The sequence below is a fragment of the Crinia signifera genome, chromosome 3 (genome assembly GCF_055691185.1).
Source record: "Crinia signifera chromosome 3, ASM5569118v1, whole genome shotgun sequence".
Lineage (NCBI taxonomy): Eukaryota > Metazoa > Chordata > Amphibia > Anura > Myobatrachidae > Crinia > Crinia signifera.
In genome coordinates, this window is record NC_139219.1 from 60020371 (window position 1) to 60045747 (window position 25377).

Consider the following 25377-nt stretch of genomic DNA (forward strand, 5'->3'; position numbering starts at 1 on the left):
AATGTTCACCCTTTCACTCTAGAACAGGCATTCCCAACCACGGTCCTCAAGGCACACCAACAGTGCAGGTTTTGTAGATATCCAGGCTTCAGCACAGATGGATTAATCAGAATCACTCAGGTACTAATTAAACCATCTGTGCTGAAGCCTGGATATCTACAAAACCTGCACTGTTGGTGTGCCTTGAGGACCGTGGTTGGGAATGCCTGCTCTAGAACATGCTTGCTGACTTTCTCTGGCTGCTCTCACCGAGGGAGGGCAGCCAGCTCAGTGATGCAGTGAGGAGGGGCCATCACAAGGAGCGAAGAGGGGTAGTATGGGGGTGTAGCCACTGATGGGCTGGCCCATTTTGAGTCATTGCGCCATTTTAGCCATGCCCCCCGTTGTGCAATGCCGGTATTTCAGGCATTGCACTGCGAGGGGCAGGTCTATAATGACGCATGGACCCCCACCACCACACACACATATACATACACATGCATACACATACATACACACACACACACACACACACACCTGAGGGGCGGTTCGCAGGAGACTGAGGGCTATGCAGGAGGGTTGCCCCTGATTTCCGGGACCCTCCTCTAGAAACCAAGTTTTGTCATCATCTTTTATTGTATGCTGGTGATTTTTATTCCAGGAATCAGTTACAGATGACATCGTAAGTTACTGTGCACGTTTTTTGTTAATTTGGGATACAATTTAAACAATGTAATATTTTTACTTCCCCCTTTACCAGTCATAGTTTTAACAAGTGTATGTTCCATTCCCAAGGATCTTACAACATGACTTTGATAGAAGAAAAGTATAAACCAGTAGCTCAGATGTTGTTGTCCGGTGGAACGTGTTCAAGATGTGTTCTTCGCTTGTGCTGTGTTGGATCTCCCAATCTCTACCGCCTTCCATACAAGGTATTGTTTGCTCTTTTAAAAAATGATAGGGCAAATATATAAATAACAAGCTGTCCCCATTATTGTATTTCTAGTTAATATAGTGAGTACTGTATTTTATGATTTTTTTTTTTTTTAATAGGCTTAATATACAGGGATGAGCTGTGTGATGAAGGCTTTTCATTTAAAATCGTATTATTTATTAGATTTGGAGATTCACCCTATAGTCCAGATGTCACTTCTGAGCGGTTTATTGGGTATCTTGTAGAATATATTGTGCACACCGGAGGCACTTTCAATAGACCATGCAGTTAGCATCAATTACACTTAAGGTAACCAAGCATGGTACATTTTGTACTAGATCGTATCACATCTAGTCTAAATCACATGCGTGCGATTTGAACCAGATGCAATGCGATCTAGTACAAAAAGTACTGCATGCATGTACTTTTTGGGCTTCCGATATGAACTACGCAGGAGCGCGCATCGCAAGCCAAAAGAAACACTGTCCAATTTGAACTACCAATACCAATTTGAAGTGATGCATTTTGAACTAAAAAGTTAAAAATGAGTCCGAGAATTGCACTGTGTGTGGGAACCTTTACAATGTAGATTGCTGTTTGCAATGGAACAATTTAAGGCTGCTTTGCAAATTTCCTCTGTATTATGTGTTTCAATAGGAAAAGCTGTGTTCATTAGACATGCATTATTGCAACAGTTGCACCAAACATCTGTATGGAACGATAACTTTTATGTAACATTACATTTTCAGGAATCTAATGTTAAAAGTTGGTACAGTCATCCTACCTATTGTGATAAAGAACTCCTGGGTATATGATATTTTACATTTGTGCTATATAATCTGTTATTGACCTAAACAAAGCCTTAACTAGTGGCATTGTGTACTTCCGGCAGCAGTGGGTCCCTCTCCTATCATTGTTATCAGCAACACTGGTCCCCTTTCGGTGCTGAAAGCAAGCCAGGTCCTCTCTTCTGATAATTTTTTTTTTTTTAAGTCAGAGCTGGTAATTTAAATTGTGACGTCAACCCCCAGCAACAACGGCGACAAGAGAGTTGATGTGCTGGATCGCCTCCTTCTAGTGCTGTGCTGTCTGACCGTGCTGCTGTGGGTCTCTTCATTGCACCGCACCACATCTGGTCTCTGTTTAAAAAAAAAAAAAAAAAGTGCCAGAAACAAGCACCTGTTTACACTACTAGTAGAGGACTTGATTTATTTAATGATTTCACAATTAAACATATATGCAATACTACTATAAATCGGCAACAACAAAGCACTGATGATGTCTCGATTGTAATTATTTGCCTGACATAAATAAACAAATGATTACACCATGCAGCTCCAACTCTATGGAACTCACTTTCCCGCACAGTTTCAGAGGCCCCCACTCTAGAATCCTTCAAAAAAGACGCAAGACTTTCCTGTTTACTCAAGCATTTCCGTAATTCCCTTAAGTATCATTTATGAAGAGCTTTCATGTACTTCATTATTCCTGTACTGTATTAAATTTACTCTACCTGTTAAGCGCCTTGAGTCTTGGAGAAGTAGATATAAATAAAATGTATTATTATTTTAGGAGCTAACTCTTGAGCTGCAGAAGTTACTGGTTCAACCTCATGGTGAGTCTGCTGATGAAAATAATGCCCCACCGAGTAAGAAGGTCCGATTGGAAGATACAGATGGGAGGGCCACTGAAGCACAGAGCTCCGGGGACATAGAGGACTCTAACTGTGGGACTGCAAGTACTTGCATTCTGTGCCTGGGGATTCTTCAGCATCTCTGCACTACAGAGTTTGTTAAAAAGGTAATGTACACAGTGCGCATCCTCACTAGATCCCATCAGTGACGACGTACCTTTTTTTGATTACCTCACTTTCTTATATTATTTATATCATCTTCTCTTTATACAAGCAAATCTTTGTTTAAATAAAGTTTTTAGCTAATATTAAAGGTGTCAATTTATAATATGTATAGAAGGTAGTTTTTATGAGGATGTATTTTTATAGTACTAATTCTAGAATTGTGTGCAATTTTGCTATTCTTGGACCAAACCACTTGCAAAACGCATTTTAGCTTTGTCTCTTTGGTTATTCGTTTAGAACATGTTTGAGTGGGTTTCCTCTGAGTACTCCACTTTTCTCCCATGCTCCAAAAACATGTTTGTTCGAGCAACCCGTTTCCCTTTCACACTATGGAGGAGGCAGCGCCAGCTCTAAGCGCTGCCTCCTTCCCCGCCCCCCATGATGTCAGCAGCCAGCAATAATGCCAGTTCGCTGTGGGAATGTGAACATCCCAAAATGCAGGTTTGCGCTGGGACTGAACTGTTTCAAAGTCTCTGTGCGAACCTTCATTTTGCGATGTGAAAGCGGTATAAGAATTCATGGATACAGTTTTAACCAAATCACGTTGTAAAAAGCGGAATCTAGTTGACGTGTACACACGTGATTTGGCCAGGAGATTTTGACTAGAAAGCCTAAACCACCTAGCAAGTAAGTCCGAATGGCCCGTTTGTACACTGTGGGGCGATAATGTGCTTCCCTGTGTTTTTACTATCACATGGCCATATAGACAGTGCAGGCAAGTCAGTTTTGACTAAGCACACGTCTTTGTATTTGGTCTATAGCCAAATCACACACAGTCAAAATCGCTCCGTGCACTCAGCAGCCTGCCCGTGTGTACGCCCCTTCAGAGTATTTTGAGGTCTTGGCGGTATCTACAATGCCAGCAAGGGGCGTCTTTAGCCTTCTGTGGTATTAGCTTTTTTTTATAGCAGGGGGACACTTAAATAAACTGCAATTAAATTGTAATCGTGTGCTAATTATTCACTAATGAATTATTCACTTATTTATATTCAATAATCCATATTGAATAGAAATATTTAAAAAAACTACACAAGGACATAGAGATGTTTCTGCCCTAAAGCCTGTTTCAGCCTACATGTCTATAATGTCAGCTTGTGACAACTGCACAAAAGCTCTGTCAGGGAGCCTCCACCTCTGGTATCCATTAATTGTGTAAAGGACCATCTCTTGGTCACGTGGAATTTGAGGTAGTCTGCAATCCTTGTTACTTCCCAGCTCCATGCTGTCATTACGATGCTGTGAAAAAGGGGGAGAAGCGTCGGTATGAGAGCCAGAGATGTGGTTTGTAAATGTGGTTTATTTGTCAGGCTCAGTAGAGCCTACAGTAGGAACCTACAGTCATCTCTGATAACTTATATGCAGCATGATATTTGACCCGCTCGTAGTGGGAAAACTAACATTTATGTTACACAGTCTGTGAATTTTTTACAGTGTTTGCCCTCTACAGAAGTGACAAGACGTGTGATCTATTTTATTTTGTTTTTAGATTTCCCATAAAGTCCAATCTGGTGGTTATGAGTTTAAAGACTTTGTTTTCTCGATGTCCTTACCAGCACAGCTGTTGGTGAGAGAGGTAAGGTGACCTGTGTATTCTTGTTCTGTCTTCTGATATGAAATGTTTTTGGATCATATTTTTTGTGCACGCAGAATGCTATCCTTCTTTTTGCTGGTGCTCTTGGCATATGTAGAAAAGCAATATATTCTGGTCCATGGTTAGAGGATGCTGGGGTATGTGCTCATGTATTTCTACCCATCTTATTTCACGGTTACTTTTGGAGGGGGCATGAAGAAGAAATTGGCAATCATTGGGAGATTATTGAGCTCTGTTGAAGCTCATGAGGAATGCCGCCTGCTTCTTTCCCTCCATGTTGTCTAAATGATCCCTATATGGTTATCCATCTCTTCTTTATTCACATTTCAGGTCATAAATATAATGAAGGGAAGACCGGTAGAAGCTCCTAATGTAAACTTAGGGGGGTATTCAATGTTGGGTCACATAACCCTGTCCCGTTCTCGGTCTACTTGACCGAGAATTTGCAAGCGGGATTCAATGTCTCACCTGCCGCGGGACGAGAAGGGGGCGTGGCCATGAGTTGCAGCTGGGAATCGGCGAGCTGCGACTGGGAGCTTCACAACTGCTTGTAAAAGTCAGGCTCATTCTGTCGAGATCCCCTGTTCAATGCTGTCGGGGAAGACCGCATTGAATAGGGCCCACAGTCATCTCCCCAGTCGGGAGATTGATTAACCCCCTTAATGTGTGATATCTCACTGCAGCTTATTGTCCTTGATGATCAATCATTAGGGGAGAATCACTTACCCCGTTAATTTAGCTGGTGTGATAAACAGGGGTAGTCTTGGGCAATTTTGCACAAATCAGCTTTGAGCAATTTAATTGCAGCCCTTTTTTTTTGGACCTTTTAAATTTTCTATTTTTGTGCAGCAACGCATAGAATCCGTGATTTGCCAAAAAAAATGCTACAGTACTTAAGAGGATTTTTTTCTGGAGCCTACAGAGGTCTTGGGAAATAAAATCCTTGATAAAAGCTGCTAGCTGCATTGGAGGGAATTGGATATACCCAGGGATTAATTAATTTGCTGTAAATTACTGCGGCTAATTGAATTCCACCGTGTAGCATGAATGCTGTCTTACCTTGGTGTTTCATATGAAAAAAGCACAGGTATTACGGATATTGTACTCACCATGGAGTGTGTGTGTGTATATGTGTATGTATATATATATATATATATATATATATATATATATAAGAAATAGCAGGCAGGCGGCGGCACTCCAAGGGTTTTTATTCGTGCAAAAATTCTCCAACGTTTCGGGGCCTAGCCCCTTTGTCAAGGTGATATACCCCTTGACAAAGGGGCTAGGCCCCGAAACGTTGGAGATTTTTTGCACGAATAAAAACCCTTGGAGTGCCGCCGCCTGCCTGCTATTTCTTCTACAATACTGATCCGGAGGGCACCCAGGTATATATCCATCAGTGTTGGAGTGCCGATCCGATATATATATATATATATATATATATATATATATATATATATATATATATATATATATATATATATATATATATATATATATATATATATATATATATATATATATATATATATATATATATATATATATATATATATATATATATATGAGAGAGAGAAAAGGGGTTTTCAGGGTGCGCTAGGACCTTTCAATTATTTAAGACAGTATGGTTTAAAATAGGAAAAATTTAATAAACATTTGCTCACAGAGCATAGCAGTATAAACAAAGGTCGAATTGATACACTTTACAATGTATAAAATGACATGAACACAATTCAGGTCAACAGTCGAAATGCGCCCAATAGGCCCAACGCGTTTCGTCGTGAACACGACTTCCTCAGGGGCACAATACAACAGTAGGCAACGATGGTCACACTGTGAATTACAGTAAATACAAATAAATACAATGTATTTACTGTAATTCACAGTGTGACCATCGTTGCCTACTGTTGTATTGTGCCCCTGAGGAAGTCGTGTTCACGACGAAACGCGTTGGGCCTATTGGGCGCATTTCGACTGTTGACCTGAATTGTGTTCATGTCATTTTATACATTGTAAAGTGTATCAATTCGACCTTTGTTTATACTGCTATGCTCTGTGAGCAAATGTTTATTAAATTTTTCCTATTTTAAACCATACTGTCTTAAATAATTGAAAGGTCCTAGCGCACCCCGAAAAACCCCTTTTCTCTCTATGTCTATACTGGGTCCTATCTAACAGGGGACCCCCTCAGGGTTGCTGCTTAACTAAATTCACTGAGCGCATTGTGTGGCCTTCTTTTTCTCGATATATATATATATAGCAAAAATTTCCTTTTTTGTATTTCTCTACAAATCAACAGTTTACAAGCAAAGATTGTGACATTTTACATACGAGCGTACTAAACATGGCCGAGGTGACAAAAAACAAATGTGAAATCCGTATTAATTACTGTTAATTTTTAACTAATTAAAAACCACAATTTTTGCTGTACGCTGAGTGAGCGTTTTGTGTTGTCACGTTTTGTCACGATCTTAATGTTTATTATCGCAGAGAGCATTAGCAGGCTTTGCCAGCATTCTCAATTCTCGGACTATACCAAATTACACTTCGCGATCGGAGGTTCTAAGTAAACAAACTTCCTTTGTTGCCAATATTAATTCAGAAATAATTTTCACAATGTTCTATTGAAAATGAAGCGAAGATTGTGAAATTTTACATATGAGTGTGCATTTGTTTTTGGATTTAGAAACGTGTTAGCAGTTGTACAATTTTATAATTCATTCCACAAATTATCTTCCATAGTATAGTACAGGTTGAGTATCATCCCTTATCCAAATATCCGTTGTCCAAATTATTCCGAAAACCATACATTGCAGAAAGCAAACTTTTTTTTTTTTTTTGCTAAAAGCACTACTGGGGACATCTGTAACTGGCACTACTGAGGACATGCTATGTAACTGGCACTACTGAGGACATGCTATGTAACTGGCACTACTGAGGACATGCTATGTAACTGGCACTACTGGGGGCATCTGTGACTGGCACTACTGGGGGCATCTGTAACCGCACTACTGAGGACATGATATGTTACTGGCACTACTGGGGGCATCTGTGACTGGCACTACTGGGGACATGATATGTATGTAACTGGCACTACTGGGGACATGATATGTATGTAACTGGCACTACTGGGGGCATCTAACTGGCACTACTGGGGGCATCTGTGACTGGCACTACTGGGGACATGATATGTATGTAACTGGCACTACTGGGAGCATCTAACTGGCACTACTGGGGACATGATATGTAACTGGCATTAAATATGTGCAAGACAATGATTGCTTGGTATTTAAGTATCTGAGATAGGACACAAACTGTGTTTCATGTTTTGAAACCTTGTTTTATGCACAAATAAAATATATTTGTGTGTGTTTAATGCATGGGTCTTCAAACTGTGGCCCTCCAGATGTTGTGGCGCTACATGTCCCAGCATGCCCTGACAGTTGTGGCATGCTCTTATAGGAAAATATGTGGCAATGCATGTTGGAACATGTAGTTTCACAACATCTGGAGGGCCACAGTTTGAAGACCCATGGTTTAATGTGTTTGTACAACATAAATGCAAGATACCTCATTGAAATATAAAAATATTCTGAAATACGGAATAATCCGTCATCCAAAATTCTTCCGGTCCCGAGCATTTTGGATTAGGCATACTCAACCTGTATTGTTCTTCTCTGTTATGCAGGAAGTTAAAATAATAAAATGCCACCTGATTGTACACATATTTCACGATTGGCAGCCAACAGCATTGGTTTTGTCCATAAATAATTGATCATAAATAATTAAAATTGGTCCTGGACCACCAACCCAGGGCACCCCTGAAAGTTTCCTGGGGCACCCCAGGGAGCCGCGACACACCGTTTGGTAACCACTGTTATAAGGTCTACTTAGGCTGCTTTCACCTCCTTCAGTGGTTTTAAAAGAAGTATGGTGATCTCAAATAATGTATATTTATTACTGATAGTCACCTCACTCTTTTACAATTCTAGCTTATTCTAGTTCTTTGTATCTATTTCTATACAAAGCATGTTCTGGTTTTGTTTTGTGGTTCATTAGAGTAACGACTGATCATTCAGGGGTAGATTTATTAAACTCGGTGAAGTGATAAAGTGTCTGTTTTTTTTTTATCACCAGCCAATCAGCTCCTACTTATAAAGTTACAGGCTTGGTTTGAAAAATGACAGGTAGGAGCTGATTGGCTGGTGATAAAAACCAGGCACTTTAGCATTTCACCGAGCTTAATAAACCAACCCCTCAGTTCTAGTTCATTATTAATGATTCTCAGACATTCCTACCCAGGCACTTGCTCATTGACTACCTGTGGTAAACATGTGGTCATAGTAGAAGGTGTTCCTATTTTCATTTAAAGTGAAATTTAACACAAATTAAATGAATTGTCTTTTATTCATGTAAGCAAAAATAAATATTTCCCTTTTCTAACAACCATCAGAATTTAGCAAACATATGTAATTTCAAGTGCTCTTTCACTTGGGTATAATGCAACCTATAGATGTTGTTTTAAGACCAAAATAAATGTAGAGGCATATTATACTAATCCTCACTATATATTACCGGCCAGGATCGCATTGTAAAATGCGATCCTAATGGCGGGCTGTGTCATCTCCCGCTCGCCGGGACAGGGCTTCGAAAGGAGCCCATCCCTGCGATGTGCTGAGCCGGGTGCCAGTGGGTCAGGGGGTAGGCTACAATGGGCTACCATCTCTTATTTGGTGGTAGCCCAGGGATGCGATGCTGCCTGATGTTGATACATTCTAGGTAAAGAGTACCGAAAATGCTATTTAAATGAATAGCCCTTCCCCACCCAAAATGGTAATTAGCTGCGGCTGACTGATACCCCTTTCACATCGCAACTAATTACCAGGAACAGGCCGGTTTCCTGCCAGGTCGACCCGGTAATTAGTGCGATGTGAAAGGGGTTACTGGGTGCCGCAAACGGGCAAAGTACGGCTGTAAACACAGGTAAGAAAGCAGAGTTCTTACCAGTTTGTTGCTGTGCGGTGTGAACAGGTTAAAAGGGTTGAGCTAATCATTCCCATTCACACTATGGAGGAGGCAGCGCTTGGAACAGCGCCAGCTCTAAGCGCTGGCTCCTCCCCCGCTATTTGCCGTGTGAACACACCGCACATGCAGGGTCGCACCGGGACTAAACCGGTTAAAAGTCACCTAATGCCTCTGTCAGCGGGAGGAGACTTCTAGCGCGGCAGCAGCTATTAAATTGTGCAGGGCGCAGGGTGGGCAAAAATGGGCAGGGCGTAAATTGGCAGCTTTTAAAGGGGCAGGGCGCAGCGCCCTTTGAAATGAGCCTAGCGGGAACACTAGGGTTAAGGACCATACACAGCCGCTCAGTTTTGCCGTTTGTGCTGCTTTCAGCTAAAAATCTGCCCAGTGTGTACAGCCCGGGGATGAGCTCTGATGCGCATCATCGCCGGCGGGCCGCCGCTTATCTGCTGGTATTAACTGCAGATCCTGCTATGGAAAGTCACCAACCTCTGAAAAAATTGCTTAGATGGGCGAAAATCAGTGTGTAGTGTTCATTCTAGCACCTTTGAAAACCCATGCAGTTCCTCTTCCCTGCCTGGGGTGTCGGTGTCTGCTGTAGTGCTTCTAGCACAGTGTGGTCTGTATATCAGCACTGATATGCAAACCAGTCCTGTGCTAGAAACACCACAGCAGACAGCGACACCCCAGGCAGAGAAGAGGAACTGCATGAGTTTTCAAAGTTGGTGCGTGCTAGAATGAACACTACGTGTGTATGCACCTTTTAACAACTTCCCTTCTCTGTTTAGGATAACCTTATAATTCAGTTTCAAGAATCCTTTCAAGGCCTATAGTAAAAATATAACAATTATCAAATTTAATTATGCTAACTTAAGCTTTTAAATGTTGTTAACTAACATGGATGTTCCAAAATAGTCCCTTTCTCCAAGCAGAAACCATAGCAACCAGTAATCTTTGCGTAGAAACCATGGCAATCGCAACCATCGCAGCAGGAAATAATCATAACAACCAGTAAATTATTCAAGCTGCTTTCACCTCTTTCAGTGGTTTTAAATAGGAAGTATGGTGTGCCGATGAAACATCCCTACCCAAGTATTTTTTATTCATAAAAGCTGTGTAATACTGGGTACACACCAGGACGACTAGGGCCCGATCCCCACAATCTAGATCCAATTCCGATCAATTGGATGTAGATTGTGTGCTGATTGGGCCCTTTTCTGACCTGGTGTGGACCGATACCGATCCGATGCGCGGTCCCGCGGGTCGGTCGGTCGTTATTGAGATCCTACCTGCTGCAGGTAGGATCTCACTGACGACCATACAGCCGGGTGCGGGTCGCCATCGGATTAGACCCGCTCACGGTGCGGGTCGTGAGCGGGTCGTGCCCCCCCCCCCCCCCCCCCCCCCCCCGCGTCACCGTGAGCGGGTCGGACGAGACACTGACGACCCGCTCACGATGTGCATCGTGAGCGGGTCATCCTGGTGTGTACCCCGCATAAGTGTTACTGATCGCCATCAAAAATTTGCAGATTAAGGGCCTGATAATCAGAGAATTTGCAAATGTAGTGATTTTCAAAAGAGTGCGCATGCGTACTGTACACATCGCATGCGCAAAAGTGGTTAGCGACAGACAATGCGTATGGGTTATAAACCCAATGTGCCTGGCCTTTGACTGACCGGAAGCTGGCATTTTGGTCGGGTGGAAACTTGGGGCGAAATGTAATAGGGTGCGCTTTTTTTAGACTAAAAAAAAATCGCACCAAATCGCACCTTTAAAAATCACATTTTTTGCCGCGAATTCGCATATGTAATGAGATGCGAATTTGCGGCAAAAAATGCGATTTGCTGCGATTTCGGGCGATTTTTAGTCATGAAAATTTGCGCATTTTCAGTCATGAAAATGTGCGCATTTTCATAAATGCGATTTTGTGCTAAAAAAAAAAGTTTTAAAGAAAACGGCGTGGGGTCCCCCCTCCTAAGCATAACCAGCCCCGGGCTCATTGATCCGGACCTGGTTCCAAAAATACGGGGGACAAAAAGCATAGGGGTCCCCCGTATTTCTGAAACCAGCCCCGGACTCTTGGACCGGTCCTGGTTCCAAAAATACGGGGGACAAAAAATCTGGGGGTCCCCCTTATTTTGAAACCAGCACCGGGCTCCAACAGCCCGCGGGGACACTTTATACAAGGTCCCCTGGCCAAAACATGAGCACCGTGGCTAGTCAGCCTTGGACGGGGTACCTGGAGGAGTGGGGACCCCCCCAATAAAGGGGTACCCCCCCCCCCTCAGGCTTCACCCGTCCAGGGCTGAAGCCCGGGGCTGTCACCGGCGTCCGTGGCCAGTGGACGCCGGCCTGATAGGGTTAAATCGATCATACGTTACATTGCTTTATACCGGAGAACTACAAGTGCCAGCAGACCTCCCCCGCATGCTGGGACTTGAAGAACCACAAGTCCCAGCATGCGGGGCATTAATGGGCCCGCTGGGACTTGTAGTCCACCTGTAAAAAGAATGTTTATAAAAAACACACACACAGAGAAGTAAAAGTTTATTACACACAAACCTCACTTTTACACCAGCGTTACTTACCATTCCTAGATCCAGCGCTGGTCTGGCTGCTTCACAGCCGGCTCCCCCCGCACTGACAGGCAGCGGGGAGAACCGGCTTTCTCCGTTGCCTCTAACAGCTTCTGTAGTGCTGTCCCAGTGCTACAGAGGCTGAGAGCGCGATTGGCTGAGCTATGCGTCTCCATGGAGACGCATAGCTCAGCCAATCAGGACTGAGCTATGCGTCTCCATGGAGACGTATCGGCCAATCGCGCTCTCAGACTCTGTAGCGCTGGAACAGCGCTACAGAAGCTGTTAGAGGCAACGGAGAAAGCCGGTTCTCCCCGCTGCCTGTCAGTGTGGGGGGAGCCGGCTGTGAAGCAGCCAGACCAGCGCTGGATCCAGGAATGGTAAGTAACGCTGGTGTAAAAGTGAGGTGTGTGTGTAATAAACTTTTACTTCTCTGTGTGTGTGTGTTTTTTATAAACATTTTTTTTACAGGTGGACTACAAGTCCCAGCGGGCCCATTAATGCCCCGCATGCTGGGACTTGTGGTTCTTCAAGTCCCAGCATGCGGGGGAGGTCTGCTGGCACTTGTAGTTCTCCGGTATAAAGCAATGTAACGTATGATCGATTTAACCCTATCAGGCCAGCGTCCACTGGCCACGGACGCCGGTGACAGCCCCGGGCTTCAGCCCTGGACGGGTGAAGCCTGGGGGGGGACCCCTTTATTGGGGGGGTCCCCACTCCTCCAGGTACCCCTTCCAAGGCTGACCAGCCACGGTGCTCATGTTTTGGCCGGGGGACCTTGTATAAAAAGTGTCCCCCGGCTGTGGCATGACACCGTGGGCTGTTGGAGCCCGGTGCTGGTTTCAAAATACGGGGGACCCCCAGATTTTTTGTCCCCCGTATTTTTGGAACCAGGACCGGTCTAAGAGTCCGGGGCTGGTTTCAGAAATACGGGGGACCCTTATGCTTTTTGTCCCCCCGTATTTTTGGAACCAGGACCGGCTCAATGAGCCCGGGGCTGGTTATGCTTAGGAGGGGGGACCCCACGCCGTTCTTTTTTAATAAAAACACTTTTACACATTTTTATTAACAGGACCATGCACAGATCTCAATGATCTGTGCATGGTTCTGTCAAATTCGCCTGTCAGAACCTGGTCTATTTTTTTTGCGATTTTTGGTAACATTTACCAAAAATCGCACCCTATTGCATTTGCGAGTTGTATACTTTATAATAGGAAAACATCTGGATGCGATTTGAAATGTGACTAAAAATCGCACTTCTAAAAGTGCGATTTCGCAGTAAAAAGTGTGATTTTTTTTTTTTACCGCGATTTTCAACCTATTAAATGTGCGATTTTCGGAAAATGTGCGATTTCGGCCGTTTTTGGCCATAAATCGCACATGTCTAAAAAATCGCACCCTATTACATTTCGCCCTTGATGTCCACAGATTAGTGGAAGCTCAGACCCACTCACATTTGCACAGATGGCAAAAACCGTTTGGTAATTGCGTATGGATTTGCAAGCGGATGACGATTTAACGAACCATTCTCAATTCTCTCGCAATTTAGCAATGGGCTTTTTGCTTTCTGTCTGTGCGGCGACTTTCTCCTCACAGTGCACTGTGAATTCTCATCTTAGCAGTCCGGTCTGAATCAGGCTATATGTGCAATGGGAATGCACACAAGGGTTAGATCTGCGGAGGCAGCAGTTGTAAAGGTGGGGAGGAATGCCATAGCACCCAATCAGTTTGAAGTAACATTTATCAAGTTCATTCAATAAAATTATACATAGCAACTGATCGATGGCACATTACTCTACTGTTCTTGCTTCATACATCTACTCAAAGATGCCCTCTGCAAACAGGGGTTCATTCATCTTGGCCTCAGCCCCGTTCTGTCTGCATTCAGCATGCAAAGCTTTGTTGTAGCCTAAGTGAGACCCAAAGTAAGGTCTCAAATAGTTGTATCTTTCAGATAACACGTTAGAAGCATGTGATCTGAGAAGTACATGACTAATTTTTTTTTCTTTTGTGAGTACTTGTCCAAGTGAGGTGAGCTAATAGCGTTCTCATGATTACCAGCAGAGGGAGCTCTTTAGTAAAATATAAATTCTAATGGTGTTGTATGCAATTTTGAAGCTTAAAGATAAAGTCAATAAGCAAATTTAAAAGTAAAATCATTTTGATTTATATTACCAACATTTCTGAGTTCCTTGTTATGTTATATTTTAGGCTAGGTCACAGGAATAACTTTGTAGGCAGAACCTGCAAATGATGATAATCCCATGACACAGATGCTGCTTTCACACAGCCAAACCTGCTTAGACCCGGTATTTAAAACTTTTCTTAAAACAGGTCAAAGCTGGTTATGCCCCTTTCAGACCGCACGTATTACCCGGTATTAAACCACGTATAAGCAGGTTTTGCGGTGTGAAAGCACATTAAGCACTACCACTGAGGTCCCGCTCTGTGCATATCTAATGAGCGGGACCCAGCACAGTGAATATTTAATGAGCGGGTCCCGCTAATGTATTATAAATATTACTAACCTTGGCTCTTATTTCAGTTGTAATTAACGAATATGTCAGTCCAAATGATGATGTGTACATTTCCAGTGAAACGTTTGGTGGTATAAGATAGATAAGTAGGCAATTCTGTATAGATTAATACCCCTTTTACACCGCTGCAAAACCTGGGGTTTTCCCTCATGGACCCAGGTTAGCGGCGGTGTAAAAGGGGTCAACCCGTGTCCATTTACATGGGACTTCTAGCCAGGTCCTGAGGAGGATGGAACATGGACAGGAATTGGGTAGTGGACAGTATAAATGGGTATGCTGGGTCATCCGCCTTGGGTCCCGTGTATAGCAATGGGGATGCCCAACCAGCATCCTGCGGTCAGTGTGGATGTGAGGCGGGGGCGCACACAGCCTCCGCTACTGTACTGTGCAGACAGCAGCAGAGGCAGAGAGGAGGTGAATGGATGCCTGTGTGCGGCATCCATTCACCTCGTGGACGGGGGGCTCACGGTGCACGGAGGCTGGGTACAGCCAAGCAGCTTACCTTGGTGCTGGGCTTGCCCCAGTGTGACGATCAGTGGTCCTGGCGCTTGGAGATGATGTCATCTCCAAGCACTGCCCCCGTTTACACTGCGGGTCGGCACCACAGTGTAAACGGTGCAAATCCCGGATATGACCTGGCTTGGAACCGTGTACCAAATACCGGTTCGGATACAGAATTTTGGTATAAATGGGGCTAGGGCATGGTAATTGTCCGTTTTTAAAAGGGTGGGAGTGCCTAGGTGGGCCATGGGTGGTCCAGAATGCAACATAACTTTGACAGTGTGTTACATTTTGTGTAGAAGGGCTGAAAGCTCTTGGTTAGGATAACCTTTGGAGACTGATTGTATTATTTTAAAATCCAGTTTGAACACATTTACTGTGTTTACAATTGAATTAGCCCTAATCGTTTCCATGGTTACAACAGTAGAGGTATAGGTGGGGCTTAAGTGTTTCCAGTAACTCTACACTAAGCATTTAGCTGCATTTACTGTACCATGTGGGAGGTTGGTGTGACGGAGTACTTCTTTCTGGCATGATGAGGAACTAGGACCAAATATCTGTACAGATGGGGACTCCGTGAAATTGCTAACCCTTTCAGTGCCAAGTGGAGAAATTTGTCAAAATAGGTGTGAAAATTGCCAAATAAACATTTTTATTACACATAATGGCCTGTGATGTTTACCTTCTATTGGGAATATAATCTTTTTGTACACAACATTTTTTTTATTTGAATTTATCTAACAATATACATATACATCAATTTGCAGGCCAGTGAAAAACTCCCACATCTTTCAATGGTCGCCGACCATCCAAAGTGATTCTCAGGGCAATTTTATATGCGTGTATGTTATCGGGGAAATGTGCGGGCAGCTGACATCCAGTGATGTCAGCTGCCCGCCCCCGGCGCCCACGTCACTGGGCAATTACCATAGGGACGCCCAGCGTTTTCATGGGAACGGCCATGAAATGCTGGGCATTTCCATGGGCAAGTACCCCTGGCCACCGGCCGCAAGGTTGGGTGCGTACACTCAGTGAACAGTTTGCTCGCTGTGGGCGCACACACCCAGCGTCCGCACATGCACAGAAATGTATCTGCACATGTGAAATTGCTAAACATTCCCCCCCCCCCCCCCCGTGTGAATGCATATGCACTAAATAACAGACCTGCATAAAGTCCTTAGTTGCTATGGGCAACTTCTCCACATTTCCACTCTTTAGAATGCATTCATCATTTTGTTTTCCCAGAAATACAAATGTGTACTACTCTTCCTCGTTTGGTTTGTTGTTGTTTCTTTTATCGATTCCAGGGCCATACACACGGTACAATAATAGCCTATTTTCTAAGTGATTTGTCTAGATCACTTAGGAATTAAGCACGTAACGCTCCGTGTATATGCCCCCATTGCGAACTACATGTAGTCAAGATCTAGTCCAATCGCCAGTGCTCTAACCAAAGAACACTGGTTAGCACAGATTGCCCATACACACATCGCTACATGTGTATGGGCGATCTAGCCACTGGGAAGCTTGAGGGCAAATTTGCCTAGCCTGCATTTCTCAGCATATGGGGCAGCACGGATGGTGTAATGGTTAGCATTACTGCCTCACAGCACTGAGGTCATGGGTTCTATTCCCACCAACTCCAACTGTGCGGAATTTGTATATTCTCCCTGTTGTTGCGTGGGTTTCCTCCAACAATCCAAAAATATACTGGTAGGTTAATTGGCTCTTAACAAAATTAACCCTAGAATGTATGAGTGTGCATGTACATGTGGTAGGGAATATAGATTGTAAGCTCCACTGGGGGAGGGACTGATGTGAATGCTCAAATATCCTCTGTACAGCGCTGCGGAATATGTTGCGCTATATAAGAAACTGCTAATTAATAAATATAGGCTAGGCAAAATCTCCCTGTGTGTGAGATTTAAGTAATGTTAGACTGTGTGGGTAGACTGCAGTGGCCCCCAAATGTTGCAGACCTAAAGGTTCTGGTTGGCAAGGAATTCTGTGACTTGTAGTTCCTCTACAGCTGCTGGAGGATATAAATATTGATTTCATACTGAAATATATTTCTTTAAGTGCTCAAAGTTAGTGACCTACAAACGTGTAAATGTTTTACATCACGTGTGTACAACTTCTCTTCTGCTTTTATCTGTGTCCCGTCCTCCTCTGTCTTTTACTTCCCCAGATGGCTGGCTCTCGGTGACTCACTCTGTGTCAGACCACTTTCGAGGGATTCCCCTCACTAGTCCCTAAATCAGAATCCCTCCTACTATATTGTAGAAAGAACAGAATGCAAACACTCATCCAAGAGTCGGTCTCTCCATCATGTTATTGATAGTAAGCAGGCTGCGTATTCAATGTAACCGGACAGAGGGGGAGATGTACTAAGCCATGGAGAGGGATAAACCATCCAGCCTATACGCTCCTAGCGGTCATGTCACAGGCTGGGTTTAAAAAATAACAGGAGATGATTGGATGGTCTCTCCATTTTATCACTTTTCAAGCTTAGTACTCTGGCATCTGGCCCACAGAGAGAGTAATCATTCTCTGATACATGTAGCCGTTGCACGGATGCTGCAAGTGCTTCAGGGTTCTTAAGGGCACGTCTCATATACAGGGCATAAATGGGGTTTAATTCCCTTAATAAAAAAGAATACACAATAACTTGAATGACAAGGAAGGGGTGTCCCCAAAGGCAGAATCAGACATGCTAGACACAGTATGTGGCTCTAGGTGTTTATGCAGATAGAATGTATTAATGATTAGTATATATAGTATTATTGGTACAAATTCTTGATTTATCTTCATTAAAACTTGCAAATGAAGAGAGGCCGCTCCCCGGAGTAGAGCTTGGCATGAATACATGTCTGTTTATGAAATGGACACATATACACTTCACATACTAATGCAATAATAATTCAAAGTCATTGATCTATAATCCCTATGGGTCATTAGGTCTACCACTATTGATCAACAGCCAGAGGGTCAACACATGGAAATATCGACATGCATTAGGTCGACATGGTCAAAATGTCAACACAAACAAAAGGTCCACACGAAAACAGTTGAAATGGGGACATGAGTTTTTAGGTTTTTGGTGTCTGTGTCGACATGGACATTGTATAAGTGCTTCGGACACTATTCTCCTTTTAGGCCCACTGGGATGGTACATATGAACAAGTCTGTTATTTCAAAAATAAAATCATGAAAAATTCATGTCCACCATTCATTTTATCGTGTCGACCATTTGCTTCTGTTTTTTTACCATGTCAACCTTTTGACGACCAAGACACTGTTGACTGTAATGACCGCATACCATAATCCAGTATAACACCAGAGGAGGCCGTCCTTGTAATTAATGTGCCGAATGTCCCTTGCGTATTGCAACACCTAAGGACTGCACTGCTGCTTCCCTTATAGGAGTATTAGGTACCCCCTCCCCCACTGCTGCTTCCCTTATAGGAGTATTAGGTACCCCCTCCCCCACTGCTGCTTCCCTTATAGGAGTATTAGGTACCCCCTCCCTCACTGCTGCTTCCCTTATAGGAGTATTAGGTACCCCCTCCCCCACTGCTGCTTCCCTTATAGGAGTATTAGGTACCCCCTCCCCCACTGCTGCTTCCCTTATAGGAGTATTAGGTACCCCCTCCCCCACTGCTGCTTCCCTTATAGGAGTATTAGGTACCCCCTCCCCCCACTGCTGTTTCCCCTCGCAACCACGTGAGCAGATTTGTAACGAAAACACTTATCCTCACATGTCGCCGACCATGGAATGATGTCTCCTGCCTCTCAAGTGGCCTTTATTAGCGGGCGCCGGGATGAAGACAAAGCAGGCGGCTGACGTCATCGTACCCATGGGAATGCCCAGCGTTTCATGGGGACACCCATGAAACGGCGGGTGTTCCCATGGCCCAGCGCCACCCTGCCCCCAATCCTCCCTCCCCGCTATGAACGGCCTGGCGAATGAGTGACTCTCCGCAGCTGTGTGCAGTCGAAGTTTGCCCATGCGCAGAAATGCACGCGCGCAAACCATGACCATCGAGGCCGTATTTGGATCACTGCGTGTTATGCAGAATCGGCCCCATAGTCCACAAAGCTATGCTGTGGGCAACTTGATAAATGCCTCCATACTGCAGTACCCATTGAGAATCATGGGGACTGTGGTATTCTGCATTACGTAGTGGAAAACATCTCCTGTATTCTGTTATTGAAAAACAGGAATGTAACTAAAACCGTAACCCTAATGGTGTGTTGACATTCCTCTTAATCCATGCTTTTGGCTTGATGAACAGGCCCTGGGAGAGAATACCGCTGCTTTACATATGATAACAGAGGAAGACCATTATCTAGGTCAGATGTTTCATCACCTGTACTTCTGATATTTATTTCCTTGTTCCTGCAACGTCACAGATAGCAAAGGATTTTATTCTCCCTTTGAGAACTTGATTACTAAATGTAAGTGGGAGTCTCCAAAACACCTGAAGTGCTGAGGAAGTGTCAGACGTACAATAAATAAACTGATGGGATGAGAGATGTTAATATGACTAGTATATTTTATAGTCTTCACATATTCTATTCCATCATTTATACCCATTATTCTATTCCATCATTTATACCCATTATACTATTCCATCATTTATACCCATTGTACGATTCCATCATTTATAGCCATTACCATTAATCTTTTATTTTTTGGTTGTTAGCAGCTAGTTGCTGCTGGCGGGTGGCCCGTGTTAAACCCTTTACGTGCCTAAGTTGCTGTGAGTGAACCTCAAAATATCCACTACAATTGGCAGTATTGCTCACAGCAGCTGTTCTTTTAGTATAAATAAATACAAATACAGCCAAGTCAATTATTAAAGTTTAGTTTAAATATTGCACCTGAAAAAAGAACATTCGCTGTGAGCGGCACTGGCAGTTTTAACAGATTTTTTGAGGCTCTCACAATTACTTTTGCACTCAAAGGGTTACGTGAACTAAATCTCCACAGTTTATTATTGTTAATTTAGTGAGTGTAGAACCCCTGTGATTTCTATTTAAACAATGTGGTCCCAAACCATAGGGCACCCCAAAACTAGTAATAGTGAGTGTCAATGATTAGTGTATATTTTATATATTTATTTTATACTTTTTAGAGAAGACTACAGCGGGCCCCCGGTGGTGCTGCGGGAGAACGATTCTGGCTGATATCATTTAGGATATTGGTCAGTGACGCCCCCCCTCTGTAAATGCAGCCACTGACAATATTGTCAGATTGAGCTGCACGGATAGACACAAAAAAGGTAAGAAAATCCCAAGGCGCAATCTAGGAGCCTTAGCAGCCTCAATGTTGATAGGAGATCACTGAAAAGTCTCCTTTTTTGAAGCTTATGAAGAAGAGCAATATTGCTGGCGCTTCACTCCGTCGAATAGGTGTGACATCACATAATGGTCAATGTTGAAGGTGATATTCATGGATATAAATGAAAAATAAATAAAGACTTGTGTCTAGGGAGGCCAATCCCGGGATCGGGATCGGCGGGATCCCGGGATTTTGGCCTAAAAAAGGCGGGATTTCAATCCCGGGATTGAGCCTTCCAATCCCGGGAATGCGGGATTAGTGCCCGATAGCCACACTGCTGTCTGCCGGTATTTTACTGATAGGAACAGTGTGCTGTAGCGGCATCATGGCGGTGGCCGGGCTGCGCAGCGTGACCCCTGACATCACGTCACGCTGCACAGCCCGGCTGCCGTCATACCGCTATAGCACACTGTTCTGTACTAGGTTGCCTGGCCACACACCTGCCCGCTGTGCAGCTCATCCTCCCTGGCCGCCCGCTGTGCAGCTCGTCCTACCTGGCTGTCTGCTGTGCAGCTCGTCCTCCCTGGCTGCCCGCTGTGCAGCTCATCCTCCCTGGCCGCCCGCTGTGCAGCTCGTCCTACCTGGCTGTCTGCTGTGCAGCTCGTCCTCCCTGGCTGCCCGCTGTGCAGCTCATCCTCCCTGGCCTCCCGCTGTGCAGCTCGTCCTACCTGGCCGCCCGCTGTGCAGCTCGTCCTACCTGGCCGCCCGCTGTGCAGCTCGTCCTACCTGGCCACCCGCTTGCTGGAGATGTTCCTGCTACTGCCTGTCACCACCTCCATGTAAGTGACAGTGCAGTGCAGGCAGGGAGATAGTGGTTTGGGATTATTCTGCCTTTAATTGATTTACGGTGTGGGCAGTTTGGGGGGGATGGGGACAGCTGTGTTTTTTTGTTTTTTTTTTTTGTATCAGGGAGGCCAATCCCGGGATCGAGCATTTTTCAATCCCGAATCCCGGGATTGAAAAAATGCCCCGGGATTGGCATCCCTACTTGTGTCAGAATTTCTCAAAAATATTTTCAATTGATATGGGTGAATATGGATCCATATAGCAGTTAAACATCAAGAGAAAAGGAAAAGGTTCTATATAAGCAGGGCTATTTTTCAGCAGCCTCCAGCAGGAACTGAGGCCCTTATTCTAGTTCACTCTTTCTGACAAAATATTTCTTAGATGGACAAAACCATGTGCACTGCAGGTGAGGCAGGTGTAAAACCCCACCCAAATCTAATTATCTCTGCACAAGTAACACCTGCCTCACCTGCAATGCACATGGTTTTGTCCATCTAAGAAATATTTTGTCAGAGTGAACTAGAATAAGGGCCTCAGTTCCTGCTGGAGCCTGCTGAAAAATAGCCCTGTATATAAGTATTAAGTCCAGATATTGTACTTTTTAAAAGAACATGGGGAATCTTTATGGTATTCCCGACTCACAAAGCAACGTGTAACACCGTGCCTATCAAGGTATCTGTTAGGGGTACCACCAGATGTGCAGGGGTCTGATCTGTGGGATGCGTACCGTACTTACAGCACGTCTTGCAGGAGGACACCTATCAAGGTTTCTTTTAGCTGGCAGCCCTTTGAATAACTCTAGTGGGTTTTCTCCATAGCTGCCTACCCTCCTGCATTCTGCAGGAGACTTCCTGATATAGCAGCAATCTCCCTCTCTCCCTCATTAGTCTAGCAATCTCCCTCATTTCACCTAGCCCACATTACACTGTTACATTTTTGGAGAAACAAAGAATGAGAGACAGATACATTTACATTGAATCATCAGCACCATTTCCCAGCACTTTACCAAGTATAGTATATCTTACTAACTGCTTTGGGGCTCATCTACATTTGGATATAAGTCATTTTACAAGATTCCTCTCAGATGTAGCAGTACACACCCACGCTTCTAGGTGCCGGGTTCACAATCTCTTTTCACAATCAATCCATATATGGGACTAGACACGCCCTTTGGGTGGAGCATGACACGCCCCCTCAACTGTTATCTCCCTGAAACTAGTTTTCAAAAGTAGGCAAGTATGGTTTGCTCATTGATCTGAGTGGTGGATAAAGGAAATGGGAACAGTCTCAGTAATAAGGACGTATTTAATAACAAGCATCAAAATAAAAATGAATAAAAACAAGCAAACAAATACCTGAGTGGCCGTAGAAGGAATAGGCCAGATTCTCAGGAAATGAAGAAAATCAGTCACTCTGTTTGCCAAACAGAGGCCCTTATTCTGATCGGTGCGGCCGGATCCGAATATGCGGCCAGGACCGTGCGTGCGAAACCCCGCCTTCCATACAGATCGCCAACTCCGTCCGTACGCGGTAAGAAGCTGGCCGAACGGACCGCACGTGTATTTCTCATGAATACACCTCCTCCATCTCAGGGAACCTCCCCCAGCATTCGATGGTCGCAGACCATCGAATGCAGGACCGAGTGGTCCACCATCTTCCGCAACCTCAGTCCACACGGACATTTTTCCGTGCAAAAGCAGGGATCTGGGCGGGCAGCTGACATCCGGCGTTGTCATATGTCTGCCCCCTACACGTGCGTCATGGCCGCATTACCATACGTACGCCCAGCGTTTGCATGGGAACGCCCATGAAACGCGGGGCGTATGCATATGGTAATGAGCCCAAATAGCCCTTCACGCCCCTCTCCACCCCCTGTTCGGAGTGTTCACATTTCATGCAGGATTTTGCCGTACGCCCCGCTCGCACATGCGCAGACACAAAACATCGGCGGCACGAACGCACGCGGATATTACCACACCAACCAGAATAAGGGCCAGAGATTTTGGGCAAACAGAGTGACTGATTTTGGGCAAACAGAGTGACTGATTTTGGGCAAACAGAGTGACTGATTTTCTTCATTTCCTGAGAATCTGGCATATTCCTCTGGGGTCATTAACATGTCCTGAGAAATCTATATCTAAACAGCAAGGGTATGTAAACTGGCGCAAATAAAGGTGTTAATTAATTCAATAATCTGCAGATTGTGGATCCCCTGGAGAGCATCACACTCCAAAAAAAGACATATATATATATATATATATATATATATATATATATATATATATATATATATATATATATATATATATATATATATATATATATATATATATATATATATATATATATATATATATATATATATATACATACAACAAGATTTGGGGAAAACCACTGGCGCTTAAAGGTGAGATCAATCTCCTTTAGAAACGGGGTTTGGGTGCCCAGTCACCTACTCCAATGAACCCTTGAATACACGATTCTAAGATAGTGATTGGCTTAGAATCGTGTATTTAAGGGTTCATTGGAGTAGGTGACTGGGCACCCAAACCCCTTTTCTAAAGGAGATTGATCTCACCTTTAAGCGCCAGTGGTTTTCCCAAAATCTTGTTATATATTTCCTGAGAAATGTTGATCATGTGGGAAGGGGCATGTATGCCAAGGGTTGGTGACCCCTGGTAATAGATTATCAGACTCCCACCTACTTTCCACTGTTCGCATCTGCAGTAGGTCACGATTGCTAATGTGAAGGAGTTGATATGGGTGTGGTATAGGGGTCCGACAGTCATTATCCCAACGTCGGGATCCCGACTGGCCGGACCCAGACAGCATGGCGAGGGCAACAAAGCCCCTTTCTGGCTCGCTGCGCTCGCCATGCTGTGGGCACGGTGGCTCGCTACGTGAGCCACCTATTCTATTCTCCCTCTATGGGGGTCGTAGCCGACGGCCGTCGGGAACCCGGCTGTCTGTGTTCTGACAGTCGGGATATCGTCCGGCACCCGTTCATATCTGGATCAACCGTTTTAGTTGTTCAAATATTGGGCCTTATTCTGGTTCAGAGGCAAATTCCTTCTCAAACCGTTTTTTTTCTGCGAATCAGGCTGTTTTCACTCCTTGCAGTGAATCTTTTTCACTGAAAATGTGAGTCACCTTATTCAATGTTTACTGTTCGCCGAAAGCGAACGGTGAATGCCGGCCAGTTCTCCGTTTCATGCTCGCTGCAATACGCCGGTGTATTTCAATAGGGTTTTCACTGGGATTCGCCGTGAGTGTGTTCAATGCTAGGATGGCGAACTGCTTTCTCCCTGATTTTTGCCATGATTCACCATTTTGCATTCAACATCTTTTTAAGGTGAACTGGAAAGTGATCTTTTAAAATAAAGGGTTTTTTCTTTTTTTTGGTGTCAAAAAAAAAATCTGAATTTTTTTTCTGTGAAGGTGCCTGCTATTTTTATTCATGTGCTTGAAGCACATTAATATATATTACATTTTTTTTTTTTAATTTTTTTTTTTTTTTTTTTTTTTTACACATTCGCCATGAGCCGCTCATTAGATATTCATATATTCACTGCACACTGGTCCCGGCTTGTTACGAGCATGTAAATGTGAAACCAATGTAGGCATACAGAGAAGTATACTAATCCTCCATTACTTTTTCTTGTTTTGGGTGTACCTGTAACCCGGGACTAGAATTCTGCATGGCTGCAAGCACAACAAGAAATAAGGTGAGTGATAGCACCAGGGAGTTTCAATGCAGCATTTCATCTGTTATACACTTGTTTTATATAGGTATAATGAAACTAAAAATGCAACTTATCAATATTAAAGATTTTCAAAAGTGATCTGACATTCTACTCAAGCTGTGTTAATGTATGGACTGCAGTGTATTGCATGTTGCCTTCCCCCCCCCCACTATAGTGATGCACTATGGCATTGGTCAAGTCATTCCGGTGAGATATAAGTTGTTGTCTGAATTTAAAATCAAGCACGCCGCACCAGCACACCAGTTTTATTTAGGAAAACCACAGCGGTAAAGATCCTTGGAAGTCCTAGTCAGGTCTGGAAAACCGGTCCTCGAGATCTACCAACAGTTAAAGTGTTCCAGAACCTAGCTGGTGGACAGGTGTAGTCATTACTAACTTTCACCTGTTCAAACCCATGGTGCATTCATTCCTAACAAACACATTGTACAGAGCCACAGTTGACCTGGAAAACATGAACAGTTGGTAGATCTCAAAGTCTGGT

At 44.0% G+C, this 25377-nt stretch overlaps 1 protein-coding gene across 3 annotated transcripts in view; it reads left to right on the forward strand.

Moving 5' to 3' along the window:
• Positions 1-25377, forward strand: part of PUS10 (pseudouridine synthase 10) — a 73027-nt gene that overhangs the window by 9947 nt on the left and 37703 nt on the right. For all 3 annotated transcript variants that reach the window (XM_083175884.1, XM_083175883.1, XM_083175882.1), the window contains 4 exons: positions 775-911; positions 2486-2713; positions 4258-4344; positions 24823-24857. In XM_083175884.1, coding sequence (XP_083032010.1) covers positions 775-911; positions 2486-2713; positions 4258-4344; positions 24823-24857 — 487 coding nt within the window. The remainder of the gene's footprint in view (positions 1-774; positions 912-2485; positions 2714-4257; positions 4345-24822; positions 24858-25377) is intronic.